The sequence below is a fragment of the Trichoderma citrinoviride genome (genome assembly GCF_003025115.1).
Source record: "Trichoderma citrinoviride strain TUCIM 6016 unplaced genomic scaffold BBK36scaffold_10, whole genome shotgun sequence".
Classification (NCBI taxonomy): Eukaryota; Fungi; Ascomycota; class Sordariomycetes; order Hypocreales; family Hypocreaceae; genus Trichoderma; species Trichoderma citrinoviride.
The window spans coordinates 1,674,400-1,685,676 of record NW_020194718.1 but is presented as its reverse complement, the minus strand read 5'-3'; the positions used below and the strand labels follow the sequence as shown (position 1 = coordinate 1,685,676).

The following is an 11,277-nucleotide window of genomic DNA, read 5'->3' as shown; positions in this document are numbered from 1 at the left end:
GGGTTGGCTAGAGAGACAAGAAAGAAGCATTCAGTAACGGATTCTAGTGCTCTGCACTCCGACAACCTCCACTGGCTCTAAGCAGGATCAGATAATGGGGCATATTGCAGATTCTGAGTAGTGTCAGGGGTAAACCAGCCGTCGTCGTCACTTATATAAGACGCAAGAGTTTCCGGCTACAATCCATCAGGATTCTAGAGCGCTATCAATTGCCTACTCCAATCCCATTTTGTCTTAATGTGGTAATTCCAGTTCCCCAGTCCTGCTTTTGTTACAGAGCACCTAAGCGGCAAGACGATAAAGACTAAAGAAAAGGAAAAGGAAAGATGACTGATACAAGCGAGCAACTTCCAACCCTTCCCTCGGATATTACTCCGGTGTGGCTAGGCGAGAAGCTCGGGCACAAGATCAAGTCGATCAAGAATACCTCGAACATTTGGGGCACGGCTAGCAAATTGTTCTACACCATTGCCTACCAAGAAGACAGTAGCGATGAGCGGCCACGGCATATCTGTATTAAGGGCGTTTTTGACCCCGAGATGATCGAAGCTCAGCCATGGACTGTTAGCTTGGCCCAGCGAGAGTCCCATTTCTTCGCCAAGGTGGCGCCCAACGTTAAGAACATGATTTTCCCCAAGGGTTGGTGGAGCGGCATGAGCGACAAGCAGGGCATCGCTATCATGAACGACTTGACCACTGAGGGATGCGCTTTCCCCGCGGAGACTGCCTCATATCCCGTCGAAAAGGTCATGAATGGTGTTGAGCAACTGGCTGGTCTTCACGCGCAGTACTGGGGTCAGAGCCAGGACGATCATCCATGTAAAGAACCCATCTCGTCCCAGTTCGGCTCCCATCTGGGCCCATCACAGCATCTAACACTGAAACAGGGATCTGGAACAACTACGACCCAGCCATGAAATTCATGTGTACCACATGGGACCAGGTTGTCCGCGCGCCGGGCCGCCCCGAGCTGCCAGAATACCTGATGGATGGTACGCGTTGCAATGAAGCTTTAGACCGCTATTACTCGGAGCGCAATCCGAGGTTCCGTACGCTACTGCACGGTGATACCCACATTGGCAACGTCTACTTTACATCCAATGGGCGTATTGGCTTCCTCGACTGGTCCGCCTTCCACTTCGGGTCGTGTTTCCACGATGTTGTTTACCACATGACGGCCATGTTAAGCATTGAAGATCGCCGTGCCCACGAGATGGAAATTCTAGACCACTACCTAGAGACGCTACATCGACTTGGTGGACCTAAATTCGACCGTCACAAGGATCCTGAAGTCATGATTGAGTACAAGCGATCCTTTATGACTAACGTGATCTGGCTTATCTGCCCTGATGGTCTGCAAAGCAAGGAGCGCGTGGCAGTACTATGTGAACGTACTGTTGCGACCTATGATGATCATAAAGTTCTCGATGTCATTCTTGGTCAGCCTAAGCTGGCAGCCTGATGAGAAGAGCCTGGTGTTTGAGAGGTCTGCAGCTGGTACGTTTTTAGGGGGGTTATGAGAAGTAGACTCGTCGTGATACTAGTGCGTAACTATAAGAAGTTGTTTTTCTTCCCTCAATTGTATCTATAGACTGGCATGCTAAGACCCGTATACTCCTATCTTCTATCGACAGGGCAGGGTGCCATTATATATCGTCGATTAAAGGGCTCAAGCCTTGCGCCGTGCCCAACCGACTCTCAAAGAAAAACCGCAACCGTTCCACCGTTACACGGTCTTCCATAAACCTAGCAAATGACGTTGGATTCGTATGAGGCATGTGCATTATATCAGGATAAGTAGAGTTGGGAGGGTGGATGTCTTGTCGGACACTCCAACTGATTGTACTTTGGTACTCGGGGCTCAAGAGATAGTTGTGTAAGAGCTTTGCGCTTTCGGGGTGTGGCGCGTTCTTAAGGATTGCCGCTGTTTGCGGCCAACTGACAAAATTCGCGTCATTCGGGAAGTTGATGTTGACGTTCTCACCAGGGGAAAATCCACCAAAACTTGTGAACGTCACAGACTGAGTAGAGTTGCCTTCACTTAGAACAGTAAGAGGAGTGGCAGTTCCTCGAACCCATCTGGGATTCTGATTCAAAAGGCCGTCAAACCATTTTGTTCCAAGCACTTCCATGCTATGTCTGCTACGTCAGTGATACTTCTTCGTCTTCGGCAGTACACTAGGCAGCTTACATTTGATAGAAGGCAAACAAAACAGCATCGTCATCATTCGGATATGTGAGGACAAGCTGATTCTTGAACTCTGGCTTTAAGAGCTCGTTGTAGGAAGATATGTTCCCCACGTGGGGTAGCTTTTCAGTATTCCAGGAGATACTCCAGAAGAAAATACTGTACCCGTACCAGGATGCCGATAGAGGGTCTTTGAATGCCGAAAATACACTCTCTAACCCGACAGGTGCGTAGTTGAGCAAGGCCCCCTCCTGTTGCCAACGAGGAAAGTCTTGTAGTGTCTGGAGGATTATGCTATCGACGTAGACATTGCTGTTGGACAGCTGTCGATCAATCTCGCCGTCGAGATACTTGGAAAGATCCACGGTAATGTTCAGCATCATCCCGGGAAAGCGATTCTCAAAAGCCGCTTTGAGAGATTCTTGTTGTGTTTTTTCGTCGCCGCCGTGCCAGACTGTAACGGTCCCCCCTTCTAGGAGTGCAGCGTGGTAAATCTCATCAAGTGAACGAGTTTCCACTAATGGAGTTGAATTAAAGCCAAGAACCGTATCATAGGCAAGAGATTGCCCAAGAAGGAGGGCTGCAGTGAGGCATCTAAACATGGCGGTGAATGGATTGTACAAATGACAGGCTTAGAGATGTCGATAGCATTAGATTGAAGAAAGGTTTGGACAGATTAACTTCGATCCTACTTTATATAATAAGCAAACTTTCAGGAGAAGACTTTCCCAAAGTCATACCGCCTCGCTGGGATTACCAATTGCTTAATGACACTGACTACTCCACAGCCCGAATTACTCCAGTTGCGGGTTGCAGACGAGTCTATGCCCACACTGCGCCGATAGTTCCTAACTAAGCATCTAGGTATAGTAGTTGATGAGTTCGCGCGCGTGTAGCCCGACATGTGGGATGTGGGATGCTTTATAATCGGCGATCCGGGGGGTATCGTGCATCATCATCCCAATGCGCAAACCATAACTTGAACCGATCCCCGACTTCGAACCCCCATCTAGGATTCGCAGTCTATGGATAGGCATTGAGTCACTAGAAGACTTATGGGGCGGCATTCTCGAGCGCAGATGATAAGGACAGGGTACTCTATAGTATCAGTCATTCTACCTAGCCTCCCTAGTGCTTGACAATATGTTCTCTCTTCAGCATCAGGGCTATTAGCAATTGGTGTAGGGAATTAATCCTTCCATGCTATCAGAATCCCCAAGTGCGGGTTTGTTACTCTAGCTGACCATTCGTCAGCTGTCAAGCCGAATTGTTCCCGTGCGCTCTCTTCTCCCAAAGTCTCATACCTCCACTCCAATTTGCCCCTTAAACCACCCATTCTTGCGGCTTCCTCATAAACGCTCTTTCTCATATGCCAAGTCATAATATCCAGTCCACCTTCATTTAAGGATACCCGTAAGCTCCAGCCATCTCCTGAAGCCAGCTCTTCTACATACTCGTTGCGGGGATAGTACTGCCGTAGTGGATCTTGCTTACAATCCTCTGCTCGTTTCTGAATATCATCTGTCGGATGTGGGACAACTCCCACAAAAACGCCGCCAGGTTCGAGATTGAGAGAAATATTGGTGAACATGGCAACTAGGTCCTCTTTGCTGGACGCATAGTTGAGAAACCACGCCCCAAAAACCATGCTAAAAAATCCTGAACTGTTGTCAGGGGCAAACGACTGTGGGATTGCACCGTCCCCGAGCATAAATTGTGCTTTTCCAGAAGCAATTTCTGACGATAATCGCGTTACCGCACTCTCAAGCATTGTGGACGATATATCCATGCCCATCACGTATCCAGCCCCCCAGGTAAGAAGATGTGATGAGTAAAAGCCCGTACCGCAGGCGACTTCTAGGACTCGTGCCCCCGGCTTAAGTAGAGGATTGATAGCGGTGTATACGTTGTGTTTCTCCACAGCTCTGTAGGGGAGTTCCTCGAGGACGTTATAAGAGGCACCGATGGAATCGTATTGAGGCATCGTAAAATGTGTATTCGCGCGTGCAGCTCTACTGTTGGTAACTATGTGAGATGATCCAGTGCGAGGGGGATGTAGTATTGTTTGTTGGATGAAAAAATGATGCAGGTTTAGATTTCTGTACGGTCCATATGTGGATTATGAGAGCTAAGCATGAAGAGGTAATCATGACATAGATGGCGTTGAACGTTATACAGGCTCCCTTGGTTGCTAACACTTGGCCCGAAAACCTAAAACCTCGAGAAACGAGAAGGAGATATAATATCGTCTTATATCTTCATATAATGCTCAAAGCACTTACTTATCTGTTCTCCTAGAATTGCCGCCCTCTTCCATTACTTGGTATAGAACTCACAGAACAATGCCTTCTGGTTCAGAATGCTCTATTAGATATAACTATACTTACTAATGCCATTTATAGACGACAGGATACGTTCTGAATCTGTATTTAGCAGATTACGTAAATCATTCCAATATCTGGCGACTGACAAGGAATTCGAACTGCCCATGAACTGCTCAGACAACTACCTACCTAAGTCGAGATTAAAGATGCAAACTACGACCACGAGAAAAGATATCTTGAAAGCAAACCCTCATTCTCCTCTCTTGTGATTTGTCGCTTAGCCTCCGCTTGAAACACGCGGCCAAGGGCCACGTTGTTGTTTAAACCATTGCTGAGATGCATACTACCTGTGGAAAAGAGAAATATATAGTGAAGATTATATAATGGCATTTGGCACTACTGTTTGGCAACGGCCTTGGAATTGTAGCCTGGCAAGCCTGGCATGCGGTGGAAACAAAACACCGCCGGTCTGCCACTATACCTGTATTTTGTATGTGATAGGCGGCGCTCTTTTCTTTCCACCCCTTGCCTGGGTAAGGTAAGGTAAGGAAAGATATGAAAGGCGGGGTTCAATGTTATTGCATTACTACTTCGCCTGGCCTGGACGTCGCCGCAATTCGGGACCAACCACTCTGTCGGCGGAGGGCGGAAAACACCGCAATGGCCTATATAGGCGTGAAAACAAGGTGCAATGGCGGTAGCGTCAAGGTGAACGTGTCCATGACATCCGCGTCGAACCTTTTCGCGGCATCTTCATCGGCAAATGAAACGTTATACCGAAGCGCAATGCGGCTGAGGACCATGCGCATCTCCATCATCGCAAGATTTCGACCGGGGCAGGCCCATTGACCTCGCGTAAACGGAATCCAAGGAGACTTCTCCGTTGACAGGCCCTCCCATCTCTCGGGTTTGAAAGCGTTTGCGTCTGCCCAGAATCTCGGGTCTCGCTGGACAGTGAATGTCGGAACAGCCATTACTGTGCCTCCGGGGATGAATTCGTCATCAATCATTAGGCCTTCTGGCGGTGTAACGCGCGGGAGGCCGCCTGGGACGGAAGGCTTTAGCCGCAAGGTCTCGTTGATAACGTAGTCCAGGTACGGGATATTTTTCTCATACGACCAATCAATTACGCCTCCTGGAAACTGGTCACGAAGCGAAGCTTGGAGACGTCGATACGTCCTTGGATTGCTGGCAAGGTAATAGAGCCTATCGCGTTGCTTCGTGTTAACCCAAAACTACTGCAGCTGAGAGAATGCACAGATGTGGGCAGATACATGAAAGCAGATATGAAGAAGGACTTACGCATTTGCGAGGGCTGCGCTGGTTGTGTCACTATAACCATTTGGTGAGCCTGACTTGTTGGGAAATTTGCCGGATAAGTGAATACATACCTTCCCGCAATTATCAAAAGTCGAGCATCTTCCTGAATTGCCATTTCACCAGGCGGCGCCGAAGGGTCTCCCTCGGTTACTGCCTTGATTAACCAGGAGATTATGTCTCGGGGGCCCTGATCCTTCAACGTCGCTGTCTCGCTTGCCACGATCTAATTCGCCTGTAAGCATTATCCCTTCAACATAGGTGCGGCTCAATCTGCGTCAAATCTCACCTTACGCTTTTCCTGGAGTTGCTGGTGGCACCAGGTGGTGAATCGAGAAAAGCCTGCTGCTGCACCAGGCACTTTGGAGATCATGGATAACAGCCATGGTACCGTACCCAAAACACCGATGGCCAACATGCTCTCATGAACACCTTTGATAGCCGGATGCTCGGTCTCCGATTCTAGCATATGGAAGTCCTTGGAAAATCCTAGCGAGGAAAACTTCTTAGCTCAGGTGTCTCTGACTGGATGGCCCCTCTGGATAGATTCCTTGCTCAGCTATCACGTACCAATCTCGCCCATCACATCAAAGGCAAAGAACATGGAATATTCTGTCACGTCGATTGGGCGGCCGCTATGTTCCGCAATCTTCGCCAAGAGAAGATCTACTTTCGTCTTGATCCGCGGCGCGTAGACAGCCAATGCTTCATTGAAGAATTAGCACGCTGGAGAAAGCAGTGATAAGGTGGTTTACTGTGTGGTTGAATCCCATACCTCGAAATCCAAGTCCTCTTTCCCAAATCTTCTTGCGAAGCTTGTGAACTTTAAGAACCCGAGTCGAATTCAGCGATATCTTTGTTACATCATTTGAGACCTGCGCATACCAAGGCGACCTCGTTGTTCGTGTAGGGGTTTCATAGATTACACCTATGGCAGATGCGCGATTGATGGATAGCTCACGAGCTCCTGACGTTGGTGCGGAGGGCTCAGTAATTGAAGACAGTTGCGCGGAGATCGATGTAAAAACGCGTGCTGATACTCACCAACGCGAACAATATCTCCATACGTTTCATGTAACCTTTGGATATCTTCAAATGCTTTGAGGCTTTTGGCGGCGTTGCGCATAGCATAAAACCGCGAAAGCTTAGCCATGAAAGGGCCTGGGAAGCGATTCAAAGGATGGAAGAATGCTCTATAGGTAAGGCTGCTGACTACCACTCCGGCGTTATACGCATTCGAAACCAGCAAAGCGCGGCATATGGCTAATATTAAACTGTAACCACCGATTCGTATATGCGCAATGATCAGAACGGCACTCGAACCCAGAAAGATAAACAAGAGTTGCCACGCATAACCATCAACCTCAAAACGCCGGAAGATCAGATGGTGAGAGGTGACTCCTGCGACCAGTGAGACGATTGCTGCTGCTTGCCAGGAGACTCGCCAAGCTGCGTCGAATACATCAAAGATTTCCAGAGTCATGCTGAATAATGCGATTTCTTTGTTTTTCAGTCCTTAGGACGTGAGAAATAGCACTGCGGCAACATGGGAAGTGAACCTAGAGGTAGAATTACGGAGATTGCTGTTGATGACTGCAAAGGACGCAAGCTATTATTGAACCAAAGGTCACAAATTTGCCTAAATACCTCTGCATTCGCTTATACGGTATCCTCCGTACTCGTATGACAATGTTCATCAAGACATCTTCTTGGCCGAGGACCCTTGTGCTTTGTGGAGCATTCCGCAGGGGTTTAGTCTTGAAATCTGTTAATTGCAAAAGTGTTCTATAAGGTGCATGCAAGTTTGATAGCAGCTGGCAAGACCCAGTATTACTCACTCATTTGAGGCTGCTGCTTTGCTCAGTCTGGGTATCGCTGCTCTTGGAACTCGACCTCAAGGATGGGCGAAGGGGACAGGTTACGCTGGGAAGAGCCTTGCAGCCCTCACAACCAAGTAGCAATTCCCATCTGACTGCTATCCACTTCATAATTGAGTACAACATGTGCAGGACTAACAGCATAGCGGCAACTGCAATTTGTACTTCCGCGGAGTCGCACGGTAGCCAGAGTATAAGCCAACCGCCTTACTCTCCAACTTTGACTGTAAATACTTCTCACCCAACGGTTTGTCGCCACCCTTGTAAAGATACTCAACCTTGATTCTTAGTAATAGTTTACTATAGGTGATTTTTTTAAAAGAAAACAGGGAATTGTATGTTGGTATGGCTTACTACCGCGTTCTTTCTCTTCACTCTCATTCTATCAATCTTCATTCTGTAAAGCTTATGTACGACTTTGACGTCCGTCACCCTTCCCTATGGTCCCTTATGCCACAAAAAATGGAAGATCTCCGCACTTTGCTATATATTATCATCTCTTTGCTCTACTCGCTCACTATGGCGACTATCGGCATGCGAATCTGCATGCAAGGTGTCTAATGATGTCTCTCGGATAGGATAACGGAGTCATGCTATCTTCACTAGTAAGCACCAAAAGTCATGACGAGAAAACTAACCTGTAGCACGCATGAATAATGATTTTAAAGCTAATAATATCGGCTTCGCTTCCTTTTAGGTCTTCTTCATGGGACAACAAGCAATACTCTACTTCTTCTTACAGTATGATGCTGAAATGTCAGTTTGTGAGATCTATAAAGCAAGATAAACAACTGAGGCTTCTATAGGCATATCACACAATTCGATAAAGCATCCCAAATGTATGGCTGTTCTCCTCAAGGTGCACCTTTTTCCCTTTAACTATAACATCTCCTGATACTAATGACATTGTGGTGCCCAGGGTCTACTCCTCGAGGAGTTTGGTATGTTTTCATGCGGTTTGCTATTAAGGTGTGCCTCGGTCTGTTTGTCTTCCGGCTTTCCAGCACTCCTCTGTTCTTTCAAGTCCTCTGGGCAATGGTTTGGTTCCGCGCTGCCTCCAACTAGCCACCTGGCTTCTTTATGCATTGCAGTGTCGGCCTTTGAAGGCCTTTTATGCCCCGAACTGTGCCCAGATGATAAATGCTTGAGTACTAGTATGTGAGCTCCATTGCTAATTCAATACAAATGCTTATGGCTAACTTTTATGTAATAGAACCTATTTCGTTCTACATCCTCTAGTGAGTTGGTCAGCAAGAAGCAAGCACCTTACATATCCCACATACCATGCAATCGACATCGGCCGCCATGGCCGTGAGGAAATACTTCGCCAACGCATACCTCACCCGCAGACCTTGTTTGTAGATATTTACATAGTAGCTTTACTTCTCTGGATTATCTGGGCACTCCACATGTCCTTTGAAAAAAAGGCTGGTCGTACTGGTCATGCTCACCACTGGTGGCTCCGCTGTGCTCATCAGTGAGCTGCGTGCTATTATACTTATGGAATTCTTGCGTTCTTCTGACTTGAGGTACTCCTTGGGAATAAGCTCTGCAGAGATGTCTATCTGATCATTACTACGACTATGCCTGCCCTGAAGGCCTTCTGGTGCTGCTGGCGACACAAGCTTAGTGCTGAAGAAGCATCGGACCTTACACGCAGCCAGTGTGCTGCACCCGGCAAGTCTAAGCTGTCACATGATGGTACAATAGGGTTGAAGGCACAGCCCACAGCGTCGAAAAATGGTACCGAGGGCGACGTGGGTTATTCAGAACGGCTGCCATCAACAAAAAGCGAGGAGCAATTATGCGACACTTAGAAAGAGATAGTGTATCAGAAGTGCAGCCGCACATCAAGTATCTCAATCATACGTACCTTGAGCATATCAAAAGGATCTATTTGCAATGGATTGATAAGGAACGATGGATTGCGGTCCAACCTTAAGAACTAGAGGGCACGTTATCGCATGCGCATCACAGCAGGTGCAGGCCCGTTCGTGAGAATATAATGGAAAAAGTCGTCAGCAAAACGTCTCCGTACTTTGATGCTATACTTACACTTCCCCTTGAAGCAAATCAAAAATGAAAATATCTAAGTTAATATATCGAAGCCAGTAGTGATTCATGAAGGCGGGTTTAGGTCTTATCCACGAGACGATTAAACATAGGGTAGGTAGTCATGCGTAAGATCGTGGGTCAATCAAGAACCGAGTCAACGCATACCAAGAAGACGAGACATTGCAATCTATAGATCCTCTATGGAGTACTACGCATACGTATCCAATCTTATTTCCAAGTCGAATGAATCATACATATTACATACCTTACAGATTTTGGCACGTCGATGCAGGATTACGCGTACATTGAGGCAATTCAATGGCTAGTGGACTGAGGAGCCCTTTACCGGCTTCGGCGAAGACGAACGAACAAGGCGCCACACGACGGTGACAAATGATTGGGATTAGATACTTCACATGTCAGCCAGCAAATGGTCAAAGCTAGGCCATGGATATCAGAAGCCGTATGACATGAATCGCTCTGCCCGTGGACTGCATCAGGGACCTTTATTTCAGCTATGCCGAGTGTGATGCAGCATACGAATCGTTAGCTCATCCCGGATGCTGGATAATCAAAGTACAGGCTCTCTGATACCTGCCTAATCGAGCGACCCCCGCGAACTTTTGTGACAGGTGATGCTGAACCAACAGCAACTCGCACAGATGTCACATACCACAATACTTGAGGTACGAAATACGAATGGCCATAGTAGTACAATATATCAGTTCATAGGTAGTGTAGACAACGTCACCCCGTTCTCAATAGGAATGTGTTCCGAAGTTACAGTTTGTTTGTTTCGAGGTCCGCACGGTCAGCTCAGACTGCACCAGGCTTTGGTGATATCGCCGTGAGACAGGAGATTGTATCTTTTTGCAGCGCACAGATCGCAATCATACTAAGTATTGCTCGCTCAAGGCTCTAAATTCTTGTCTGCACTCAATTTCTTATCTCAAGTATTTGGTGTATTTCCCTCTTCATACAGCCAGCAAAGGCATCCTCGCTGAGGCGCAAAGACCACTGTGCATTTCCACACAGGTGATCGGGCTCGCAACGAAGTCCCAATCACTTGTTGCTTTGTGGGCATGATCATGCGCATCAGTATCGGAATCGCGCTGTCACACAACTTCTTGGTTAACTACGGAGTGCACGTCACGTATTGCGATCCTCTACGCCAGCCATATAAGCTTGTCCAAGAACCTGCACACCAATAGTGTGAAATGCGTCGCGCAGTTCCTGCTCGCGAAAATTGATCATCCATGCGATTGCGCCCAAGTGATGACGAGCTGTTTGATATGATCGATTTTAATAGCAGTCTCGGGAGGATGTAAGCGCCATTGGGATGAACCAAAGGAGTGCATGCTATGTATCTACCTAGGCAAAGGATGAGCAAAATGCGAGTGCGACATGTGGCCGGGGTTTCTCTTATCTCTTATAGGCTCGTTTACGTGCTTTTGTGATGCTACATGTATGGCTGAACGTGAGTGCGTCAAGCTGGGAGATGTCTACTGCCTAATCC

The 11,277-nt window shown here is 47.5% G+C and overlaps 5 protein-coding genes across 5 annotated transcripts; 2 read left to right on the top strand and 3 right to left on the bottom strand.

Annotated features, from left to right (window-relative positions):
• Window positions 1–326: 326 nt before the first annotated feature.
• On the top strand, window positions 327–1,462 carry BBK36DRAFT_1123265 (hypothetical protein; the record flags this gene model as incomplete). Its single annotated transcript, XM_024891033.1, has 2 exons — window positions 327–819; window positions 888–1,462. The coding sequence occupies 2 exons, from the start codon at window positions 327–329 to the stop codon at window positions 1,460–1,462; spliced, it is 1,068 nt and encodes a 355-aa protein (XP_024748291.1).
• A 184-nt stretch (window positions 1,463–1,646) lies between these two features.
• Window positions 1,647–2,790, bottom strand: BBK36DRAFT_21701 (periplasmic binding protein-like II; the record flags this gene model as incomplete). The annotated part of the gene is made up of 2 exons (XM_024897924.1): window positions 1,647–2,142; window positions 2,192–2,790. The coding sequence occupies 2 exons, from the start codon at window positions 2,788–2,790 to the stop codon at window positions 1,647–1,649; spliced, it is 1,095 nt and encodes a 364-aa protein (XP_024748290.1).
• Window positions 2,791–3,377: 587 nt separating this feature from the next.
• Window positions 3,378–4,172, bottom strand: BBK36DRAFT_1123216 (S-adenosyl-L-methionine-dependent methyltransferase; the record flags this gene model as incomplete). The annotated part of the gene is made up of 1 exon (XM_024891027.1): window positions 3,378–4,172. One exon carries the CDS (start codon window positions 4,170–4,172, stop codon window positions 3,378–3,380), a length of 795 nt encoding a protein of 264 aa, XP_024748289.1.
• A 1,005-nt stretch (window positions 4,173–5,177) lies between these two features.
• On the bottom strand, window positions 5,178–7,312 carry BBK36DRAFT_1123009 (cytochrome P450; the record flags this gene model as incomplete). The annotated part of the gene is made up of 7 exons (XM_024891003.1): window positions 5,178–5,718; window positions 5,815–5,844; window positions 5,904–6,036; window positions 6,124–6,318; window positions 6,400–6,534; window positions 6,605–6,796; window positions 6,874–7,312. The coding sequence occupies 7 exons, from the start codon at window positions 7,310–7,312 to the stop codon at window positions 5,178–5,180; spliced, it is 1,665 nt and encodes a 554-aa protein (XP_024748288.1).
• A 518-nt stretch (window positions 7,313–7,830) lies between these two features.
• Window positions 7,831–8,945, top strand: BBK36DRAFT_21698 (hypothetical protein; the record flags this gene model as incomplete). The annotated part of the gene is made up of 8 exons (XM_024897923.1): window positions 7,831–7,953; window positions 8,036–8,041; window positions 8,285–8,311; window positions 8,449–8,462; window positions 8,513–8,545; window positions 8,626–8,647; window positions 8,731–8,860; window positions 8,920–8,945. The coding sequence occupies 8 exons, from the start codon at window positions 7,831–7,833 to the stop codon at window positions 8,943–8,945; spliced, it is 381 nt and encodes a 126-aa protein (XP_024748287.1).
• Between the last annotated feature and the right edge of the window lie 2,332 nt (window positions 8,946–11,277).